Raw genomic sequence first — 25,574 nt, 5'->3', positions numbered from 1 at the left:
CCTTGGGCGCTCTGCTAGTGATTCTCTAATAGGGAAAACCTAAGTAAGGCTCTATACAGAACCCTTAAGTGTTTCCCAAAAGGAACAAACTGAAGAACCTTTAAAAACATACCAATAAAAACATTACATAAATGCTTATGGTGGAAACTATCTTAGAAATATGGGGTCAATCTTGGACCCTTACTGGGTACTAAGGGGGGGTCTAGGCACCCTCTCTAATAATTAAACTCTATGTAGGGATCTATAAGTTCGGCGATCTTACATATTTCCTCAAACAACCTGAAGAAAATATAAAATGAAAAATAAAATTCTTTTGAATTGTCTCTATTGTCATTTGGAAGAAAAAACAATAGAAAATGTCACAGAAATTCTAATGGTTTCCACTACAAATACCATTAAAATGGTATCCATTAGACATAACATGCCACCAATAGAAGACAGCAAATTACTAGTAGAGACCCACAGGGACCATTACAGTATCCATTAAAACCAATACAATTCCCATTGTAACCATTAAAACCATTACACATTCTATGAGACCTTCTATGGTTTTGTTTTGTTTTTAATCTAGAACCATTAGTGGTTCTTTAGTTTGTTCCTTTAAGGAAACACTATATAGGGTTCTTTACAGCTCCCTATGTTGGGTTTCTCTGTCTAAATCATTGACAAGTAGAACTTCAGCATGAAGGTTTAGAACCTTTAACTAGTCAGAGATTGAGGAAATAATGAAATATTACAAGCAAATAATGTAAAACATTGATTATGAGGACAAAAAAAAAAACCCACACACAAATACCATGATATATCAAAGAACCGTGATATTTTTGGTTGGTTATTGTACCTTGAATCATTTTTCATATCGTTCCACCGCTAACTTAGAGCCAGTTTGGACGAATTCCAGTGAGGGAGTGAAGGAAACACAAAGCTTGGTGCTGTTCAGCTGTAAAAGTAAGTGAGAGAAAAGAGAGAGTGAGAGAGAGAGACAGAGAGAGAGACAGAGAGAGAGTGTGAGTGTGTATGTGTGTGTATGAGAGAGTGTGTGTGTGTGTTCTTCGCTCTGCTCCACTTCCTCTCCTGACATACGGCATTACTCAGCTCACACTTACTCATTTACTGTAAAAACGGAGAGAACGCATAATACAAGGCAAAACACGGTGTATGGGAAAGAGTGTACTTGTGTGTCTGTGTGTGTCAGCGTGCATCCCAGCGTGTGTGTGCGTGTATGGGGTGTGTTCAGTAGGTGTGTGTGCCGTGTTGTGTTGTGCGTGTGCGATAGATTTTTTTTCTGTTGGACATTGTACCTATCAGAAGCAGAAGGCAGGGCCGGCCCGAGAGGAAAAGCAGTTCTTCTTAACGCTGGACAGGGTGAGTCAATGTGTCTTCATCCCACACACACACACATACATACACACACATACACACACTGCCATTTGGAGGACATTATAGAACTACATTCTCTACCGGAGAGTCAATGTTGTGTGAATTTCATGCAGACATTTTTATGCTTGCGTCTGAAATTTGGAAAATCGCCTAAATATTGTGAAACAGGAAAAGCGTCGAGATCAGTTTCAATAAAAAAAACTTTTTGTTGTTTTTTAAAATTATTATTTTTTACTTGATATAAAAGTGTGTTCACGTCTTCCATAACTTGACACAAGTTGTAAATGTGTGCTGCTTTGCTGATGGTTCTGTTGCGCCTCCTTCAGAACATTCGCTTATCAGTAGTTGAGAAACATTTCCATTTTGTTTTTTTCAGCAAATAAGTAAAAGTAAACGTGTTTTTGGACAGGAGCTCCTCTTGAGATTCAGCTGAACATCTGCTTGGACTGTGTGCTGAATGAACTCGATGATTGTTTCTGTTTTAACTCTTTATTTTCAGTCCTATTTCCTGAGCATGCTCGGCTTCGTGCTGATTTCTGACCACGCCCCCTTTTTAAAAAATCATCCTGCGCTATAAATAAAATAAGTAATAATAATAAGTAATTATAATACAACATAAAACGTCAATATTATAATATAATATAAATAGTATGAATTAAATATTTAAAAATATTTTATATTTATTACTGTATAATATTTTCATATTATTTACTTTTGTATAGAAAAAATATATATACTTATTTTCAGTCCAGTTTCCTAAGGTGTTCACCTTTGACCCCTCCCCTTTTTAATAAAAGATTTTTTGACTCCGCCCCCCTTTGTAAAAATTCAGGGTTATAAAGAATTTAGCATATTTTTTGTTATTTTATATATTATAGTAAAGTATTAAAATATAATATAGTAGTGTTATATAATAAAGTAATATTATTATTATTATTATTGTATAATATTTTAATACTTTCCCTTTTTTTTTTTAATGCTTGTTTCCATTTTTAATGCTTTATTTTCAGTCCAGTTTCCTAAGGTACTCATCTTTGACCCCTCCCCTTTAAAAAAAATATTTCTCTGCTATGAAAAATAGCCAATGTTATTTTATTTGATGTCACAAATATTATTTTACATAACAAATATTTTTTTATGTTTCATTTTATATGTTTGTTCCATTTTTTTATCTAACTTTGACTCCTCCCTTCTTTAAAAAAAACATCATCTAAGTTTTATTCTAACTATAATAATAACAATACAATATTACTATAATACTATTTAATTTAATATTGTTCAAATATTGTAGTTGTTAATTATTCTTTGAAAATTACATTAATTATCCTTTAATAATTATTATCATTGTGAAATACAAATTATTATAAGAATTATTTAATAATGATAACTTTGCAAGGTCACTTTACAATTCAGAAAAGTTGACTCATGGTCTAAATGATGCCTCGTAATACCACTAATATCACACATACCCACACACACACACACACACACACACACACACACACACACACACTCGGGGTCATGGTCTCGAATGCTTTCCCTCCAACTGCTGTGTGAAGATTAAATCGAGGTTAAGATGCATTCATTAAATGAAGCCTCCGTGTCCAGAACCTCTTCCTGTGTGGTGATGATGGTTGATGAGTAGGAAAGCGATACTCCACCACTTGCCTTAGGAGATTTCTCTGGCATCCATGCATTCTCTGGCATCAACAGCGATCGGGCTGACATGCGGGTTACATTAAAGCTGAGTGGCAACGGAGACATTTAGTGGTCATTTCGGGTCAAAAGCGAGCTCAGTGTATCTTCTCTTTCTTTTCTGTCTTTTACTTATTCTTCATCAAAGGCCATGCTTCGCTTTTAGATGATCAGCATGTTTCTAAAACTTGCTTTTAATATAGCATGCACAAGTACAACAATATGGCAAATTATCGTGCTATAATAACGTCACATTATAATAATGTTATAATAGCATTAATAATTACTATTACATAATATTTGCTATAGAATTCGTGCACGCTGTTTTCTAAGCCCCTGAGGTCATACAGAGCATTTCAAAGCTACCAAATTTGAAGGAAATCTCAATAAAGGGTCTCATAATTGACCGATCCCCAAGCCCTATTTTCTTGGCCCTTCTATCACGGCTCAGCAAATGTTCTCATCCACCACTGCCTTGAAGAGCACCCCTCACATTTTTGTAAATATTTGATTATATCTTTTCATGTGACAACACTGAAGAAATGACACTTTGCTACAATGTAAAGTAGTGAGTGTACAGCATGTATAACAGTGTAAATTTGTTGTCCCCTCAAAATAACTCAACACACAGCCATTAATGTCTAAACCGCTGGCAACAAAAGTGAGTACTCCCCTAAGTGAAAATGTCCAAATTGGGCCCAAAGTGTCAATATTTTGTGTGGCCACCATTATTTTCCAGCACTGCCTTAACCCTCTTGGGCATGGAGTTCACCAGAGCTTCACAGGTTGCCACTGGAGTCATCTTCCACTCCTCCAAGACGACATCACGGAGCTGGTGGATGTTAGAGACCTTGTGCTCCTCAACCTTCCATTTGAGGATGCCCCACAGATGCTCAATAGGGTTTAGGTCTGGAGACATGCTTGGCCAGTCCATCACCTTCACCCTCAGCTTCCTTTACCTTTAGCAAGGCAGTGTTCCTCCTGGAGGTGGGTTTGGGGTCGTTATCATGCTGGAATACATGCTAGGATCATGCTCTGTTTCAGTATGTCACAGTACATGTTGGCATTCATGGTTCCCTCAATGAACTGTAGCTCCCCAGTGCCGGCAGCACTCATGCAGCCCCAGACCATGACACTCCCACCACCATGCTTGACTGTAGGCAAGACACACTTGTCTTTGTACTCCTCACCTGGTTGCCGCCACACACGCTTGACACCATCTGGACCAAATAAGTTTATCTTGGTCTCATCAGACCACAGGACATAGTTCCAGTGATCCATGTCCTTAGTCTGCTTGTCTTCAGCAAACTGTTTGCAGGCTTTCTTGTGCATCATCTTTAGAAGAGGCTTCCTTCTTGGACGACAGCCATGCAGACCAATTTGATGCAGTGTGCGGCGTATGGTCTGAGCACTGACAGGCTGACCCCCCACCACTTCAACCTCTGCAGCAATGCTGGCAGCACTCATACCTCTATTTCCTAAAGACAACCTCTGGATATGACACTGAGCACGTGCACTCAACTTCTTTGGTCGACCGTGGGGAGACCTGTTCTGAGTGAAACCTGTCCTGTTAAACCGCTGTATGGTCTTGGCCACCATGCTACAGCTCAGTGTCAGGGTCTTGGCAATCTTCTTATAGCCTAGGCCATCTTCATGTAGAGCAACGGGTCTTTTTTTCAGATCCTCAGAGAGTTCTTTGCCATGAGGTGCCATGTTGAACTTGCACTGACCAGTATGAGGGAGTATGAGGGAAAATGGCTAATTGGGCCCAATTTGGACATTTTCACTTAGGGGTGTACTCACTTTTGTTGCCAGTGGTTTAGACATTAATGGCTGTATGTTGAGTTATTTTGAGGGGACAGCAAATTTACACTCTTACACAAGCTGTACACTCACTACTTTACATTGTAGTAAAGTGCCATTTCTTCAGTGTTGTCACATGAAAAGATATAATCAAATATTTACAAAAATGTGAGGGGTGTACTCACTTTTGTGAGATACTGTAAAAGTCTGACTAGCTACATGTATGATGGACGTGAAGTTCCGTAAGAAGTCTACATGCGAAATGTTCGCTCTCTTGAAACGTGTTTACGTACAAATAAAATTTAGCTAAACTAAACTAGGACTTATTCCCATATTGGCTGTGCAGGAAGTTCTTGTGAACTAGATAGTTAGCTAGCTAACGTAGACCAAATTGAGCTGATAATGCTAACATTTGGAGTCTGTTGAATTCTTAATTCAATTAATTTTCTACAAGCAATTCACAGGTTTATATTAACACGTTTGTTCAGCGTTTCTATAGTAACAGATAGTTAACAGGGACAGTTTGAAGTACGCTCTGTATAAGCATATTCATATGTTTATAACTATTATTGACAATAATTTTAACATTTTAGGAAGGAGTCTCAAGTGTCAGCGCTTTGTAACAAAGTTGTAACGTGTTTTTTTTTTTTTTACATTTTGCGGATTCCTGGTAACACGACAAGCTGCTATAACATAAGTGACTGCAGGGACGTCGTTTCATTAAATGTATCTATAAACATATGATATCGTTCTTTAATAACTAAACATTGTAACCGTTGACTAACTGCTGTGGTAACAATAACTTTGTCGTTGATTATTTTCCCCTAACATCACCGTCGTGCTTTGTTCTTCATAAAGTGTGAATCAGAAATCAGTGTTACATTCACAATCTGACCTTTGAGTCGGTTCTCAGAGTTAACATTTGCATTACGAGACGTTTGTACCCCAACAGATGACAAATGAACTGAGTGCAGAACTTCATTATGTGGCCTTTGTGTGCTGTGTGTTGAATGTTTTCTTTCAGAGAGAATCTCAGTGTGTAAATGTCAGCAGTGCATAAGCAGAAGACAAGTCTTCGGGGTTTGAGATGGTTTTTCAGAGTTCCTGAATTCTGACGATGAACTTCCTCTTGCTCTGTTCATTTCCTGTTAGAGTTTTTATAGCGCGTTCTTAATTTCTATATATCTGCGTCTTGATCCTGTCTAGAAAGTGGAAGGCAGTTGGAAAGCAAAAGCTGTATTAGTTATTAAATAAAGGCAGTTAACCACAGATTTAGCAGAAATAGCATTCAGAGCCCATGTGTGACTCAGTTCCTGAGACTAAAGCAATGAATTGTTATCATTGCCCCAAATCAGTCGTGTCATATAACACTCACTGTATGTCATTTTTCCATCGACAATTTTTTTTAGCATTCTGCATCTTCTGGAGCCTTCCATGCCTCCTGGTTCTCCCTCATCGAGGACCTGAAAGTCAGGTCATGGTTTCATATCTGTCTCATGAAGTGGAAGCAGGATGATTTATTCTGAGCAATTGACAGTTTTGCTGTTAAACAACTTTCCTGGACTTTCCTCTGTGTCTCACTTGTAAGTCATGATGATTGAAATGTAATGCTCTGAGACTCAAAACAGATGTCATTTCGTGACGTTGTAAGCTTGTCTCTTTCTGTATAGGATGGTTTTTTCATGCAGATCTAGCAACCCTGAGTCTTGTACCTCGGATTATCTCATAGAAGAATGTAATTGTAATATTAATAATATCGTGACGAGAAGTAAATTAAATTGGCACTGAATTGGTTAAAAATGCAACCAGGAAGAGAGAGAGAGTGTACGAGAGGCCCACATCACACTTAGAGTGATATCTGTGGTCATACACAACCACACACACACACACACACACACACACACACACACACTCACATAAACGGCCTGTATAACTGACATCCTCAGCACGTATCAGTTAAGGTAAAGAACAAACATCTTTCATTTCTGTTTCTCTGTTCGTTTCTTTTAAATGACCATGAATTTCTGTTTTTTGCTTCACAAAGTTAATCTTTGCTTCTTTTTTTGCAAGAACTCTGCACTTTCATTTCTTCTTCAAACTTGCAATAGTTGTGAAAGTGCCGTTCTCATTTCAGCTGCGTGTGTGTGTATGTGTTAAAAGCAAAAAAGGCATCTATGATCGTTATTATTCATCGTGCATCTCACAAAAACGTGAGATTCCGATAACGAACCCTGTCCTTTCTGCATCTCAGTGTGAGCTCTATAGTTCTGTCTCAGGGGCCCGTCTGGAAGAGGAGGAGGAGAAGGAGAACGTTATTGTTCTTCTTGCTCTTCTTCTTCCTATAGGGTAAAAACAGCATCCATACATGGCTGCACTCAGGCGCCGACTCTCTTCCAGATCATATAAGGACAGTGGAAGTTTATAGACAGACCGAAAAAGTGTGTGTGAAGTCAAGCACGCAGTTCGTGAAGCTGCACAGATGAACCTGGTTTCACTTCATGTTGAAACAGTTAAAGAGTGGTGATATTTATTCTCGCCACACACACACACACACACACACACACACACACACACACACGCACACACACACACATACACCCACCCCTCAACTCATCAGTGCAGGATTTTTTCCCACAGGCCCACCGTTGCCTGGTCAGGGCTGAGTACTGAATCTCCAAAGTGACATGGACAACATCACACACACTTGTCTTCTTACGAGGGGGTCTGTTATTCCTTAAATGGCAGTATTAGCTTTCAGAATTCTACTTAATAGTGAATTATGCATTATAATGAAAATAACATTAGGTACTCATCAAATGACTGCTATTTTCTTGATAGGTGGGTGCTAATACAATGCTTATACGGCATGTAGAAAATATGAACTTTTACTTTGAGGCTTTGAGATCATATTTTTATTACACAAATGTATATTAATTTGATTAATCTCCTAATATGTGTTAGTAAAGATGCTTGTAGGTTTACTGGTATTGTTTTTACAAGTTTTACTTGTGGTTTTTAGCAAATTGTTCAGTGTGTAGCTGCTAGCAAGGAAATGTTGCTAGCATGAAGTGTTGCTAGCTCCTATTTACAGCGAAGGGGCACTGTTGTCTTTTTCTATTTTCTTTTTGTTGATAGTATTAGAACCTCCTGATTTTTGTTCTACTTTGTTCCACTAAAACATAGTAAAAAATGGTAGTGCTAATTTTTAAAATGCCCTGTGCTCTTTGCAGATTGTTGTTGTTGATGTTAATTTAGAGGAAAGTTAAAAGGAGTCATTATGTCACTAAAGTTAACTTAAGTTATTCATCAGATGTAGGAATTTTGAAGGCCTGAAGCCCGCGACATCTCTGCTTCCTGGTACTCAATCAGCAGGGTTTTTGTGGTCAGATGGGTGTTATGACAAAAATATCGTATCACTGTTCAGGATGTATCAGGTTATATAGGTTTGCTAAGAAACGTCTAGCAAAACTGTAGTGTGGCATAAAACAAAGCTGAAAATTTGTGTTTTATGATACTTTTAGTGTCATAAGTGTAGAGGAAGAAATATTTTTTCATAGAAAATGAGGGAAGAGTAAAAAAAAGTAAAAATTTTACTAGTTAAAAAGTTACTTTTTTTAACATAAATTTAATGTATTAAATTATATTTACCTCACACCTCCAGGATTAAGGGTTCGAATCCCGCCACGGCCCTGTGTGTGCGGAGTTTGCACGTTCTCCTCGTGCTTCCCCAGTTCAAACACATGCATTATAGACTGAATGGCATGTCCAAAAAAAGTGGCATGTCCGTAGTGTATGAATGGGTGTATGAATGTGTGTGTGAGTGTGCCCCGCTATGGATTGGCACCCCGTCCAAGGTGTACCCCGCCTTGTGCCCCATGCCCTCTGGGATAGGCTCCAGGTTCCCCGAAACCCAGTAAGGATAAACGGGACAGAAAATGGATGTATGGATGAAATTATGTTTAATAAATACTTTTCATTAAACACTGTGTTTAATGATACTTGTATTTGATGTCTACACAATTTTTAAAACAATTTTGAAGATTTAAAAATCAAGCTTAATTATATTTTTAATTTCATGACTACAAAACAAACAATTTAACACTGAAAACGAGAAATCAGTACAATCAGATAAGGACTGTAAAGATTTTAAAGTATTTAATGATACTTTTATGTCTGAAAAAAAAAATTAACACTACAAAATTGTTTTAAAATATATGTATATATGTATATATATATATAATATTGTTTTAATGAATATATATATATATATATATATATATATTAAAGCAATAATAATGATTAATGATACTTTTTTAATGTCTATAAAAACTTCAAAACAATTTTAACACTGAGGAGCAGGAAGAATAAAAATAAAATCTGTAAAATTTGAATAATTTTAAAGATATATTGTAAAACTATGTTACATTTTTTTTTATTAAATTGTCTATGGAAAAGAAAATTGTTTAACACTAATAAACTAATAAAGAAACTAATATAGAGGGGGTAATAAAAACAATTAAATACTTTTTTCTTTTTTACAATATTTACATTTAAATAATTAAACATTTTAAATGAATAACAATTGTGTTTGATATGCTGAAGATATTTTTGTCTATAAAATGAATTATTTAACACTGAAAATTAATGGTTTTTTTCAATGTAAAAACTTATTTAATATTTTTATAATGCATTTTAAAATACATTTAAAATAAATATAACACTAAACGGTGAGTAATTGTAAACAAAAAAATAAATAAATAAATGGGAAAGGTAAATGAAAAATGTAACTCAATGAAATTTGTAGTATTATTGAAACATACATCACAAAAACCTCAATATCTCAGAGAAGTGTAGGAAATACTTTACACAGTATCGATATCCGGGTATGTAAGAGGTCCAGATTATGTTCCAGCACTAAAACTTTGAGTCAGAACATTAACTTCTGATCTAAAAGTTCTCCATGTGAACAGAACATCAGTTTTGATTTTCAGCTCTGGTCATCAGCATAGATGTTTACTAATCCAAATGTTTCTCCAACTTCCACGTGGACTTCCAGAGCGTCTTTAAAGAAATTGCACTTTTATAAGTAATTGCTTTTGTAGGACAATTACTCATTCGCCTGGCTCCGTGCTCATCAGGGGAGCGACAGCGGCTTTGGCACTACGCAAACGAGTGTGGGGAAAGGAAAGGAGGGATGACATGGGGGAGGAGTGGTGTGGAGGAGAAGAGAAGTCCTCTTTTGGATTAGTGTGAGCTCCTTGGCAATCTGCATGTGAATGAGCGTGAACAGCTTTGGCCGTTAACCCCCTCCTTCTCTCTCACACACATACACACACTCACACACACTCATTCTCAGAGTGAGAGAGAGAGAGAGAGAGAGCAGGAGGTGGCATGCTGACTTAACACTCAGTGCACCTTCTCAGAGCAGGACACCAAAGTTTTTTGTGCAGAAACAGGAGGAGAAAAAGTTTGGGAGTGTGTGTGTGTGTGTGTGTGTTTGTAGAGTGCCTGTGGTGTTCGTGTGTGTATGTGTGTGTGTGTGTGTGTGTGTGTGTGTGTGTGTGTGTGTGTGTGTGTGTGGTGCAGGTTGTTTTCCTCTGCTGATTCACAAGGAGTGGATTTGTGAATGAGAGAAGGTAAGAATCCTGTGAGATTTCTGTCTGTTCTCTGGGGTTTTGCTTATGGCTGAGCATGCTGATAACAATGCAGCAACACACACACACACACACACACACACACACACACACACACACACACACAGGGGGAGGGGAGGTCTTCACATAATGAAGCATTAGTTTTATTTGAGATTTTATCACATTTTTTCCCTTGTTGTTTAGCAATTTGAAGAAGCAGATTTGTGAGAGCTGTAAACATTGCTGAGCATTATGGGTAGTTTCCTGCATGTATCTTACGATCACATGCAGTTCATTCATGGAAAATGTACTAAAACTCCAGCAGAAAGGATAAACACGTTTCCAAGTCATTAGCGTCTCGGTTTATCGCTTTTATAGCAAAAGAGGTTGATTTGGCTGTGATTTAATCAGCAAGCTGCATAAATTATTTAATCTTGGACTGGATTATACAATCAGTGGGGATTTTTCTTTTCTTTTCTTTTTTTTCGAAAATCAAATCAAAGACTATGCAGGTTTTTCATACTTCAAAATTTTCCATTTTGCTCCAGGTTCAAATTTGTCCTTTGTGGATTTTTTTTTCTTTTTTAGAAAACACTAAGCTAAGACTGTTTGTACTTTGAGGACTGGATTAGCATAAAAAGGTGGTGTTAGCATATTAACATAGCGTCAGAAGAATGGGAATTCCTAAAGGAATCTTCTTCAATTGTTTGTACTCACAGGAGCATGACTCTCTGAGCTAGTTCAATTTAATGCAGTTTTTGTTCAATGAGCACTTTTAACAATACATATTGTCACGAAGCAGCTTTACAGAAATCTGCATATAGATTTAGATCACTAATGAACAGCCTGAGACGATGTGAGGAAGAAACGCTGAGAGGAACCAGCCTCAAAAAGGGAGCTTGTCCTCTTGGTAAATGCGCACTTATATAGCGCTTTTATCCAAAGCGCTTTACACTGTCTCTCAGTCACCCACACCAATGGTAGCAGAGTTGCCATGCAAGGTGCTAACTTGCCATTGGGGGCAACTTGGGGTTCAGTGTCTTGCCCAAGGACATTTTGGCATGTGGAGTCACGTCTACCAGGAATCGAACCACCAACCCTACGATTAGCGGACAACCCACTCTACCACCTGAGCCACAGCCGCCCACCCTCTTCTGGGTGACACCGAATAGTGGGATTATAAATCTTTACTGTGTACAAGTGTACACACAGTACTTATGCTGTTAACTTTGACTTAACCTGGAAGTGGAAAGTCAGAACAAGGAATTATGTTATTTGCGAGCTTCGTGCCTTCAAGCTACAAAGTTGGAACAAGCTAGCTGGATAACTGTACTGCGTGGTGTATATTTTCATCTTCAAAACAGCGAACTGTGGAGTCAGTGTTACAGATTTAGCATACAAATATGTCTGCATGTTAATCAAGCTAAGGCAAATATACAGTATACCCAGTTTAAAGGTCAGAAGTGTTGCTTTTGCTGCATTCGAATAAAGGTCATAACTCGTAATGTCCGACCTCTGACTAGGAAGACCTGTCAGAATTCCAGGTTCAGGATGTGAGGTGAAATCAGCATGAACAGTAAACTAGTTGCAGCCGGAAATTGTAATTCCCGACCTCTGACAAGAAAAAGACAAAGAAAACAACTTGGAATTCCAAGGGAGTCTTCTCATTTATGAGTTTGTTCCCCGTTTACGGAGTGACGTCAGATCAACATGGCAGCAAGAAGCAAAACAAAGTAGTGCGTCGTCACTTTAAATGAGTTTTACTGTACATACAAGTATTTCCTTTTGGTCATTCAACATGTATACCAGTACATATTGGCTTGTTAAGTCTAGATCACTGACTATACCGTTGAGTTTTGAGGAGGCAAATATACATCACTCGTCACAGTTAGCTAGCTCGTTGATAACAAAAGACAAATGTGGAGGTCATGTGATTTTTCTACTTTGTATGTCGAGTTGAAAAATGACACCATTCCAACCTGCAAATTTGAATGCAACAAAAGTAGCACCGCTTATGTTCAAATACAAGTACTTGCATTTGAAAATAACGTAATTCCAAATTCCGACTTCTGAATGCAGCTTTTGTTTAGTGTTGATGCTGTGGGCAGCCATGTTGATTAGATGTCACTGGCTGAACTTAGGGTTAAGGAGACTGTCCTGAGTTTCCTGAGTAGGAATTCCGTGCTGAGGACCATTTTCTTTGGTTTTCCCAGTTGCATGTTTTAGTCGAATGCAGCATAGGTATGAGCAGATTGAATACAGAGTAAATATGAGTCCTGAGATGAGAACTCTGAGACTTAAGCTGTCTTAGGAAGTGGAAATCTTTGGTGTATCCATGTCGGACCATACATACATGTGGATTTGAAAGTGTAGAAACTGCAAACAGAAGCAGAGCATCAGGGGTAGACAGTAATAAAACTCGCAACTTTCTGACCTCAGACTCAGAAAAGCCAAATTCGATTCTTAAGTTGGAATTTCTACACAGAAATTTGGGAAGGTGACCCCGAGTTGTATCAACATGTATCAACAAATGTACCACTTCTCTACTATAGTAGTGTTTGCTTTAGCTCAATCAACATACCACAACAGTAATTGATTAAATCTATGGTTATAAATCTATAAACATAAAGCTTGCTGTTTGAGAAGGTAAATACATCATAAATGTCAAAGTTATCCCCCAAGAGTTACCAATAGCTTTAACTGGATAGCTTGTTGCTAACAAAAGATTTTTTTCGGTAGCTTTAAATGTTCCAAGGTCAAAATATTACGTAATTCCAAGTATCGACTTCCCACTTCCAAGCATGCAACATAAAAGCTAGCAATCAGAAGGTTGTGAGTTAGGCTACCAGAGACACTGACACTGGAGTTTACAAGTTCAGGAGTTGTAGTACACGATTGTGAGTTCATACTTCTTTCCAATGTTCTGTTTACGTACCGAACTAAAAACAGAGACACGTCAAGCTGACTGTCACTCATAATTTTTATGGCCCTGTATCATCAAAGTGGTTTCTCCCAGTTATCCAGGAAAACAGTCTGATAAAGAGCTCCTTTAACACGTCCGTCTCTGACTGTCGCTATCAGACAAGATTGAAACTCCAGATAGAGAGCGAACTTTGATAGGAATGGGTAAAAGTGATTCTTTCTATTTTCAGTATGATCATATGTTAAAGACAGCATGGTCACCTGAGGTAACTAGAGTGACCCTACACTGTGCACCTGCTGTATATGAGTGTGTGAGGACCAATAAGTCCTAGATGTCCTCACAATGATAGGATTGTGTCAGATGTCCTCACAATTGCTGTGGTCCTCACAAACTTTATAGACTTTAAAATGAAAGGGTTACTGAGACTAAGCTTAGGGTCAGATTTAGATGTGGGTATTAATTAGTTAATTATTTCTATATTTGTTTTATTACATTATTGTGTCACTGGAAAGTCCCCACAAAGACAGCAAATGAGTATATGTGTGTGTAACACCTACATTAATTTTGGCCTTTACTGGCTTTTTAGTACTTATATCGTAAGGTATCATAAAGCTGAATGTTAAATGTATTTATAGTATGTTCTCAAACTTATTTAAAATGCGAATATCAAAATCTTTACATAAAAAAATTTAATAAAAAAAGGCTAAATATTACGAAAATTGGTGTGTGTGACGAAACCTGAATTTTGAGACCAAACGATCTTTCGTTGACATCATCTAAATGTAACTAAATGTAGTAGATACATTTACATACAGCATAATAATCGGTTAATATTTGAACCAATTGCACGGTCGAAATGAAGAAGAATGAGGAATAGTCCATTTATGAAGCTGATTAGCATAACAATCGTAATTTTTGCGTTTAGTCAGGGCTTGAAATTTTATCCTGACGTTCGTTGACCAATATGGCCGTCACAAGGAAGCAATTTATGTTACAAATTTTCATAGTTAGTGCTTAAAAGTGCTTAATTGCTGATGATGGGATGGGTTGGATGGGACGGTAATGGGTTTGATATCCAGGTGAGACCATTTGCTCTGACTTTCTGAGCTAACATTAACTACTTTGACTAGTTCAGCAAGTTTAAATTTTGTGTCCTTACAAACACAGTTGCTGATTTCGAGTAGTTTTTCAGATGTTTGGATGTAAACTTGTGGTACGTGGTTCTTGGACTGTTCTCATCGTGTTTGTCATTGTACTGTGTTTGTCTTCCTTGTGGCATGTATGATTTGTGTCAGTCCTCGGAAGGCAGAGCGACCGGCGGCTGATTAAACACAGACACAGGCCTGCACTTCTTCGGTTCCACTATTCACTCTTCTCTTTAATTGCATAGGCGCTCGTTTTTTTTTTTTTTAACAGTCATTCACGTCGTGTCAGTCTGTTTGTCTTTCTCATGCATCTAGGAGACAAGCCATCCCTCTGTTCCCACAAACCCATCTGTCTGAGACGATCCCTGTTTGTCCACATCTGTTCTCCTCCATTTTTTCCTATATTACTGACATGCTACATTCTTCATCTCTTTTTCTTTTCCTCTATTGTAATATACGGTATGACACCATACTAATCAGGTAGAGATGCACTGGTGTATCGGCCAATAAAGGCAACTTTTCACGCTATTGGCTGAAATATTTAAATGAAATGAAATTTAAATGAAACTGAAATATTTAAATGTAAAAAAAGTAAATATTGTACAGAAAAATATATTTGTAAAGTAGTATATTTCATATCCAGGTAATGTTAATATATAAAAAAGTTGATATTATATATTACCAGTTTGATGTTCAGTGATGAAGTAGAAATACTTTTGTTTGTGGTGAGTGAATGTCAGACGAATAGGAGTTTTTTTTTTTTAGATTTCAGTCAATGTTAATATGAATTAATAACGTTCACTAAGTTAAGAAATCTTACTTTAATCTTCAGAATTTAGTTCATGTGTTAATTACAGTAATGTCTTTTCTGTTTATGAGACCAGTTACTGTGAAAAAACTTGTTGAAATGGAGAGAATAAAGTTTTTATTTGCATTTCTTTCAGAATTGTGGAATTAATTATTATTCATTTAAAAGAAGGCATAAAAGGCAGAACTATCGGTTATCGGTATTGGCCGATATCACTCGGCTGAGAAATTTAGCATCGATGCATCTCTATAATCAGGTTATTAATCTGAATCTGAAACTCTGGTCAAGTAACTGTGCCTATTTTCTGTCACATAATACTAACTCTGAAAATAGGTCTTGAGCTTAATAATTTGGACATTTTTTCTAGGTCACTTTTCCTATTCATTGGACAAGCAAAGAAAATTTTAAATAATTATTATTTTTTGATAATATTCTCCTATTTCCCAATCTCAAATGAATATGAAATGCAGATTCAACCACATTTTTCCTCAGCGAAATGAAGTATTTCCGAATCAAGGGGCATATTTGAACAGGTGGGACTTATCTATTGGAGCACTTTGTGGAGAAATGCAATAATTTTACTTAAGATTTCATTTCTAGTGAGAAATAGTTGGTGTAATCACCAGATATTCCCTCTACTTTCCCCAAAGATACTTTATTATTTTTACTCGCCTAATGGGCGTTAGGTTAAGTGAATATCATCGGCATATGTTGGTAATCTGGTAGTATGGGAACATATGCTGCTTTTGAAGGCTATCTGAAACTGTTTGTTTTTTGTTTTTTTTACCTCTTCCTTTATAGATATGTGACTTGTGACACAGTATAGGGGTGGGCATGGTGGCTTAGTGGTTAGCACGTTTGCATCACACCTGTGTGGTTGGGGGCTTGAATTCTGTCTCTGCCCTGTGTGCACAGAGTTCCTCCCTCAGTACAAGCACATGCGTTGTAGGCTGCTTGGCATTTCCAAATTGTCCATATTTTGTGAATGTGTGAGCGATTGTGCCCTGCAATAGGTTGGCACCCCATCCAGGGTATCCCCCGCCTTGTGCCCCAAGATCCCTTGGATAGGCTCCAGGCTCCTCTATGACCCTGTACAGGATAAGCGGTATGGACAGATGGATGTACAAACTGAAGGCAGCAAGTTATCAGAGCAGCTGCAATTTGTTTCAGATACACCTGGTGTGTCTTTGTTTGATACTCTTGGTACCCATCTTCAGTAAACACTATCATGCTCAGGGTTGCTGTGGATCCTATCCTGGTAGAACATGTGCAGAAACAGAAAACAGACAGTAACCCAAGCTCGGGGTCGAACCGTGGGACAGCGTGGCAAATAGTGTAACCGTATTCAGCATGGGTACTGGTACATGGGTAGGGTATGTCTCTGAAAATATCTGTTCTAACCATCACTCTTCTCTTTGAATCCTTGATACTGAACAGAGTATCTGTGCTATCTCTACAGTAGACTGTAGCTTGCAGGGTGTTTCCTGTTTATCAGTTTCGCACCATGCTTGAGTGAACAGGGTGAGTCTTTATTTCCGAGCGATATTACAAAACATCTTATTCGCTGTCGTCAATTTGATTCACCAGGTATTGCATTAGCTAGAATGCTCGCAATCCTAAACACAAAGGAAACTCTGGATGTGTGAGCAGGCCTGTGTGAACAGCATGAGCAAAGCCTTATCAAGGAAGTCCTCACTTCCTCACTGCCCCAGGCACAAACACGTCAAAACTCTTCCACCACAACGCATTTCTCAGGCAGAGACAGAGACGTTAGACCATTTAATGAGCATCGGGTTTGTGCCTGGAGGTAGGCGATTATGATACAGCAGATAATCATGTTTGGATTCTGACACTTTATTTTAGCACTGGAGATTCAAGAAACTATGGGGGGGCCAAGCTCTTTCCTGAAGAATGTTTAGTGCTGTTATGTTTTTCAGAGCACATCAACCAAAATGCATGTTTGTACATACAGTATGCATTTTAATTAATAGCAATAAGACTAGTTTGAAGTTTCGTTGATTTGTTTGTGGGCTTGTTGACGAATGCCAATCAGACACAAATTACTGAGTGTATTCACAACATAACTGATTCACATTTAGCCCCACCCACAAAAGGTTACACTATCTGTGTGTTCAGGTGGAGGCCCAGTAGCAGCAGGCGTTTCCTGGTAGCTTGTCAGATCATCCTACACATCCTGCAGTGTGTTGATGCACATAAGAACTAACACACAGAGACACAGTGTGTATGTAGGTTAAAGAGCAGCTGTGATCTGAGGCCATGCTGGTTTCGTGGTTCAGATTAAAGCTTGAAGGTTTAGACCGTATGACCACATTGTCTCCTCTTTGTTGGGTTAAAAAAAAAGAATCTTATATGGTATATTATATAAGCACCCTCCCAGGATGCCATGAGGATAAGGTGATATAACTAAGGATTTGTTTTGGAAAGCTTTAGCGTGCTGACTTTAGAGGTTCTTAGCAGTATGATGGTTGCCTGCTAATCCTCTTAGCACACTAGGCGATCTTGAGATACACTTTACTGCTACAGATGAACGTTAATTCTGCAATGCTAGCTCAACTTCTGTGATGGCCAACTGAAAAAAGTAGCCTCAAATCTTAAATTTATAGTGTTCATTTGTTAGCTGCTAGCCATGTATGCCGTTAAAATTTTCTGATTTCTCATGCTAACCTCAGGTGATCTGTCAATCCTCTTACCACACTGAACATTTTTTTGCGCATCAACACATGCATTTTTTGCCTCCCAGTAAGGCCTAAGCCAGCCTAGCCGCCTGATTAGCTTCCGTGCCTCAGAGGACGAGCTCTCTAGAGTGTACTCTGTTCTATATGTCAGTGATCTGTCAAGTGCACTCAATTGAGCTGAACAAACTCGAGCTCAAACCGCAGAAAACATTTTTTTGATCGATTCCTCTCTCTCTGGCTTGCTGTGCAAAGTTCACTGCATGTAGCAGGTGATTTTCATGCTAGCCCCTCCGAGATCTGTGGAAAGTGTAACTTATCCGAAGATAGCTGAGCGCACAGATTCTGCTTTCTAGGTCCAAAACAAAGCTTTGCCTCACTTATATTACTTGCTGAAATGACAGTTATTGCAATAGCTAGCAGAGTCAATGGAAAAAAAATCTTCATGGTACTAAAGATTTGTCATTAAATAAGCATTCAGGAAAGTCACTATCTTTGAAATCCCTAGCTAAGATTTCATTATAACTAAAAAATTATCTGATTGGAACTGTTGAGTGTGTCATATCATGGCACTGGTTCTCAAACTGGTGGCTGTGGCCTGCTGGAGGGCCGGTGGATGGCGCCGGGGGGCTGCATAGAAATTCTAGAACATTACTTTTGAAAAATTAATTTTACCTGTATGTAAGTCGGGATTGTCATCCTTTGAACTATGATGTACATAAAAATGAGAAATAATAAGTATACATAGCACACTAAGACACACATCAAACAGAGACATCTGTTGATATACTAGTGTACAGTACTGTTAGCCACATGCTGATAAAACTATTTAAAATGGATAAGTTTTTAGACAGAGGACTTAGTCTCATCTGAGAAAGTTAATACAAAAGAGCCTAGCATGGAAAAAATGAAATTGCGAAAATTTGAAAAAGGTTGAGAACCATTGATATCATTCTTGACAGCAGCATCTCCTCTGCAACTTAAACTTGTGAACAGTGCAAGTGCTAGAAAATAGCGATATATGTAGCTTGGTGATTAAGTAAAATTGCTTCATACTGATTTCACTTTTCTCAATACGTCTGCATACATCTGTGTAAAACTGGTATAGAACCAAAACTGTGTGGACAAAGCTAGCTAGCTAACTAACTAGGTAATGTTATGTTAATGTTATATTTTAAGTTTATTTAGTTACTGTTAAATAAAGCACTGATAAAATTCAAAAACTGAGATTTGGATACAAAACTACCCTGTTGTTTGTATGTGTGATTAATATGAGTTAATTTATCGGCAGCTAACTAGCTGGCTAGTGGAACATGAACATAGAAGTGTTTTCGATTCGCATATCCTGCATATTACTAACAATTTAGAGAAAACGTTACAATGTTCCTAAACAAGTTATATATTTTTTTGCATGCTTATATCATGCAGTCCTTGTAAAGATGATTTTAGCTAAATGTTACGCTAACATTCAACGCATTTCTCTGATCACAGAGGCGGTGCAGGAGCTGGACTTGGAGCTGAAACAGCCCGTCCGGATGGAAGAAGAGAGGGAGGTGGAGCTTCAAGTGGAGGAGGAACATGAAGTTGAGAAGGAGAGCCCTTGCCTCGTTGAGCCCAACACGCAGGGCGTCATCAGAGGTGGCGACCTCTTCGGCTACGTGGGCATCGAGGCCATGCTAGATCAGATGAAACGCAAGACCATGAAGTCTGCCTTTGAGTTCAACATCATGGTGGTCGGTGAGTAGTATATAGAATGCCAAGTGGACTGGCATGTGTTTCGATCGCGATTAACAATACATTGCTATGAGTTTGACTTATGCAAATTCTATATTATGACCTCATAACTTCAATTTGCATAAAGTCACAAAGGTGTGAATCACTGTGGTATTGCAATCATGGACAAAACACAGCAAAACCTCTACATGTGCTCAGAACTGATTTGTTGAGTCATAGCTTCCTGCTAGTGATGAAGACATGCTTTCCAGGTTGGTGTGAAAAAGTGCCAAACCCATGGCTCAACAAGCTTACTTTTTAAGCAACGTCAGGGAGGTTTCTGCATCTAATTTTATGGCTAAATCGCTAATTTACCATACTGATAAACAAAATCAGAGAGAAAATTAGCAGCACAGGACCACAAAGGCATGCTGTGGTGTGGTGTTTTTACATGTGTGTGAGCGACGCATGGATCAGAGTAACTCTGAGGTAAACACAAGTCTCAGATGTTGGCAGGAAGGAGGAGAACTGCAGTGGCAGGTGAACAGGAAACACTGGCTTGGCGTGCATAAAGCAAAAGTCTAGAGCTCAGCTCTTTCTCGAACCCTAACATTAACAGTGATTAGACATAAAGGAGTTTATTCAAACTGTAAAGCCCTTGTTGTTGGTTTCTGGTAAGAACGATATCTTCTCCAGCAAGCTGTTTATTAGAGATTTCATTGCAATTTGATAAATGAGTGTGTGGGGAAATGTCAAAATGTCAACAAATGAATCACACCGGTTTCTACAGAAGATCTGTAGAAACGTAGAGGAGCTGATTCAACCTATTCCAAGAAAAATGTCTGTTTTTTTTCTTTTCTTTTTCAGCTTTCCAGGTAGTTTGAATTGAAATGTTTATATTTAAAAAGTATACCTTTTCATAGAATACATTTACTTGAATTTACTTAAATGTGTTCTATGAAAATTCAGAGCACAAACAGATGCACATATTGTAAACATATGCAGATATTGTAATTGCTTTACACCCCTAGTATAGTTCATATTCTATAGCCAATCAAATTCTATAACTTGGACAGTGCATAAAGTTGAACCCGCCGACTTTCGGAGGTTCCATTCTGTCTCTCTTGCTTTGAAAGAAATAAAGGTTAGTAGTGAAATGGAGACAGCTGGACTTGTGTTAGGCTCTCTGAGACGTTTCTGCCTCTCAGCTTGGGTTCTTGGCCCAGGCATTGTCTCTCCGTCTTTAGCTCCTAGCCATAATCTGGTGTGTTTTACTGGACGACTGCCCTGTTCAAGATCACCATGCTACTGACTCCCAGCCAATCAGAGCTCAGGATCATCCCAGTATGAAGTGTGTATGTGTGTGTGTGTCTAACCTAATTAAATGCCGTGCAGTATTGTTGTGCTGTCCAGGACTGGGATTTATGACTGGAGCATATTCAGTGTAGCATATTCAAGCCCACTTGCTCTCTCACTCTCTTTTTTCCCCCTCTCCCTCTGTTTTTTTCTTGGCCAGGGGTTTTGCTTGTGCTTTTCATTCTTCTGGCGCTCCTCTGGTGTGAAAATAAAGAGACATTCTGGCAAGTCCCTTAAAGAGCACATGAAGACAAAACTTCAGTTTTTAGTCATTTTTCTGAAAACTATCATGGGATTTGGATTTGGTTTATAGTTTTTATCTATACCCAGGGTGCCAATAATTCTGAAGCTGATTGTATTTGATAGTTTACAATTAATGTTTTGCTGCACTTGTAGTTTATGATGTCACAAAATTGTAGACTCTTCTTTTAATCATCGTATTTAAAACATAATTCAGCAACACCACTTCCTTTCTTTCTTTCTTTCTTTATTTCACTACCTCCATTTCTTTCTTTATTTATTTCATTACCACCATTTCTTTCTTTATTTCACTAACTCCATTTCTTTCTTTCTTTATTTCACTACCTCCATTTCTTTCTTTATTTATTTCATTACCACCATTTCTTTCTTTATTTCACTAACTCCATTTCTTTCTTTCTTTCTTTCACTACCTCCATTTCTTTCTTTTCTTACTACCTCCATTTCTTTCTTTCTTTATCTCACTACCTCCATTTCTTTCCTTCCTTCTTCCTTTTTTTCTTTCTTTTTCACTACCTTTATTTATTTATTTGTGTATTTAATATTTTTCACTACCTTTCTTTTCTACAACCCCATTTCTTTCTTTTTTTTTCACTACCTCAGTATCTTTCCTTCTTTGTTTTTTTTTCTCAATTTCATGCATTCATTCTTTCATTTTCTCCACCTCAGTTTATTTATTTATTTATTTATTTTCCACTACATTTCTTTCTTTCTTTTCTATAACCCAATTCCTTTTTCCCCTTTCTTTCTTTCGTTAACTTTATTTTCTTTACCTTTGCTAGATTTTTGTTTGTTTGTTTTTGTTGTTTGGTCTGTTTCTTTCTTCTTCATAATCCCTTTTCACTCCCTTCTTCCTTCTCCCCCCCCCCCCCCCCCCCCCCCCACATCTGTGATTCATGATCCAAGCAGCAGAGAGCACCTTTGACCACACTGCTATTTTACAGTAATGTAGTAAAACCAGGGCTTTGTTTTGGACATTTCACCGTATATCTGATTTATTTGCATGTACAAATAATTTATTCTGGACAGAAATGAACTCTCTGTGTCATTAAACTTCCCTTTTCGGCCATTAGATGGCTTTAAAAAATGACAGACTGCCCCTTTAATGCTTCCACTGTACTGTTGTTGGGTTTTTTTTTTGTTATTATTTTCCTTTCACAATGAAATATTCCAAAAATCTGTGAAATGCATTTTGAACACTGTAAAGTGTACATTGATACAGAATTCCCCTCAGAAAATTCCGACACAGCTTTTCCTCCAATCTGTCGATTTGCTGTGCTCTACTGAAGTGTGATAGCTACAGCTTCAGCTGCTTGTTAGCATGGTGCTACGCTTCACGCCTGCTGCTCTGGATGCATATCAAAAGGAACCGTCTCCACCATCTCCCTTTTTGGTTCTACTTTTTGGTTCCCCCTCTTTTCACTCTTTCCCTTTCATTGCTTAGAAACAGCGATCAAACAGTGACTCATGCAGACTCGGCTAGTTTCTGGAAATTATTCTCGACCTCATTTATCACTGAACTACTTCCTCACGCTCTCTTTCTCTCTCTCTCTCTCTCTCTCTCTCTCAAACAAACAAACCTTAAAGCTTAAAAAAATGTTCTAATGCTGTATTCCTCTGTGAGGAATTTCTTTTGTCACTAGCAGGTTAGCATAATGCAAATGAAGCCCTGTGAGATCCCACACCTTTTCTCTTTTTCTTTCCAGACTGAAGCATGTCTTTGTTGATGTTGTCAGCAGCATTTTAGCATAATTCAATTATTCAGCAGCTCACTGCTGTTTACTACCTCACATCCATTGTTAGCTTTGTTAGCATTTTTTTCTCTCTCTCTCTTGTGTGAAACAATCTTTTCTTGGATTACTTCTTCTATTAATTAGCATAATACAGTTAGCATAATGCTAATTAACTCATTCACTGCCTTCAAGTCACATGTGTTGTTAGCAGTGTTAGCAGGTATAGTGTGAAGGATCTTTGCATCACTTTCTTTCTCATGTTTTTAGTGGCCTTTTAGCAGATTTTGTTTTTTTTTTTAAAAAAAAAGGTCTATTAAGTAATGGGCTAATTAATGACCCGCTACTTGCTCTTGGGTCTTTTTAGAGCACAGAACATTAGCATAAGGCAAATTAAATTAGTCGGCAGTTTATTAACCTCTACATCACCCTCATTGTTAGGCTTTTAGAGCATGATTTAGCATTTTATTCTTTCTTTTTTAAAAGTCTGTTAGTGCAATGAAAATCAACTGCCTTGTTAATTAACCACATTCTTTATTAGCATGGCTAGCATTTCTTCAAAGTGCTCAGCACCTTATTTTCTTCAGGGATTTTAGTGGCCAGAATACAAATTAAATTATTAATAGGTTAATGAATTAGCTAAAACAGGCTCAGGTTGATTGTTAGACATGTTCGCTTGTAATTGTGTTCCTTCCACGATACATTCTTTGCATTTATTGAGAACTCTTAACACAATGCAGCTAGCAAAATGGAAAATATGCAGCAGTTAGCAGTCATTGCTTGCCTTTCTTGTATTATTTCATATTTTCTTGAGTCTTTTGAGAAGTCTGTTAGCAAAACAAACATGAACTTATTCAGTACACAGCGCTACTTAATGATCATTTCTAGCTGTGCTAACTTTTCTTCATATTATAAAGCATTTCTTGTCTATCAGACAAAAACTTCTTTTTTTTCCTCTTGAAATTAGCCATGTCAGCTTTGATAGGATTTTATTTTCTTTTTTGAGTGTTTTGGGTTTTGCAGGCTCTTTGTGCAATACAGTTAGCATAATGCAAAGTAAACGAATCGAGAGTTAGCTTACTACTACTACTACTACTTCACGGTTAGCCTTTTAAAAGTATTTTCTTGGGTCTTGTTATTGTTGGCAATGCTAGTGTTTCTTCCCCTGTGTGTAGGATATTGGACAACTTCTGTGTCCTACTAGAGATATACAAATTCATTTCATTCATAAGTTGTTGATACTAGAGCTTGTAGCTTGTTAGCCATTTATGTGTCTCTTTCGAGGACTCTTAGCACAGAACAGTTAAGATAATGCAAATTAAATTAGTAAGCAGTTACTTTGCTACTATCTTAAGCTTGTAGTTAGCATTTACATTTATGGTATTTGGCGGATGCCCTTATCCAGAGCAACTTACATTTTATCTCCTTTATACAACTGAGCAGTCGAGGGTTAAGGATCTTGCTCAAGGGCCCAGGAGTGGCAGGTTGGTAGTGCTGGGAATGTAACTTACAACTGTCTACTGTCTTAATCACTAGCTACTACAGGCTATTAAGTTAGCCTTTTAATGTATTTTCCAGAAATACTTTCATTGTTAAAGTATATTTAGAGATTGCTAGCCATGTTAGGTTTTTTTTTTTTTTTTTTAGCTTTTCTATTAAAATAAAGCGCAATACAGTTAGCAGTTGCTATCACATACTTGTTAGCCTGTTAAAGCATTCCTTGATTTTTTTATTTTTTCTTTGTTAGCAATGTTAGCAATTCTTCCTTGTATGAAGCATCTTTGAATTTTTTTCTTTTTGTTATGTTTTTATGGCAGAACTTAAATTAAGTAAGCGAATGGATTACTGAATGAGTTACTGCTAGGGTTGGTTTCTTTATGATGAATGCAGCTAGCGTATTAAAAATGCTTAGTCTAGCATTTTTAAAAATGCTAGCATCATTCTGATGACTTGTACTTACCTGCAAATGTAAGGACTATTGCTAAAAGGTTATAAATGAGGGTAATAAAGGGGCATATGAGGGTATTCTTTTGTAAAATAATTGATTCTTTTGTAAAAGTAATGATCAAAAGGGGTCAAGAGCTCATATTTAGCTTTCACGCTAATCCTTCATTTACTTTGCTTTGCTAAATAGCACTTCTTTTCATGTTCTTGGATGAGTTCCAGCAAATGTAATGCCCTTTCAGAATCCTATCAGTCCCACAGACAGACGTCGAATTGTTTTTTCAGGGATGTGTGCAATGTTTCTGGACCCCCTGTAGAGCAACAGACGGTGGGGTGGGGTGGGGGGGGACGACGGGCATGGGGCGTCAGGTGGTAAATGGTTCGAAGAGATACACTGTGAGGAGAAATCAACACACACACACACACACACACACACAGGATGAGCTCAGAGTGTGGCTAAGTGGATAGAGAAGAGAGGAAATCTCATGTTTTT

General features: G+C 37.7%; 1 protein-coding gene across 5 annotated transcripts in view; it reads left to right on the top strand.

Moving 5' to 3' along the window:
• Nucleotides 1-25,574, top strand: part of septin12 (septin 12) — an 81,933-nt gene that overhangs the window by 39,172 nt on the left and 17,187 nt on the right. For 2 of the 5 annotated variants that reach the window (XM_017453563.3, XM_047151049.2), the window contains one exon: nucleotides 19,572-19,817. In XM_017453563.3, the coding sequence (XP_017309052.1) occupies nucleotides 19,572-19,817 (246 nt within the window). Of the gene's footprint in view, nucleotides 1-1,054; nucleotides 1,366-6,736; nucleotides 6,840-10,250; nucleotides 10,515-19,571; nucleotides 19,818-25,574 lie in introns of those variants that run through there. The other 3 variants (XM_017453582.3, XM_017453592.3, XM_017453572.3) reach the window with 3 other exon arrangements.

The sequence above is a fragment of the Ictalurus punctatus genome, chromosome 2 (assembly GCF_001660625.3).
Source record: "Ictalurus punctatus breed USDA103 chromosome 2, Coco_2.0, whole genome shotgun sequence".
NCBI lineage: Eukaryota > Metazoa > Chordata > Actinopteri > Siluriformes > Ictaluridae > Ictalurus > Ictalurus punctatus.
The sequence above is the reverse complement of the archived record's forward strand: the minus strand, read 5'-3'. Positions and strand labels throughout refer to the sequence as shown.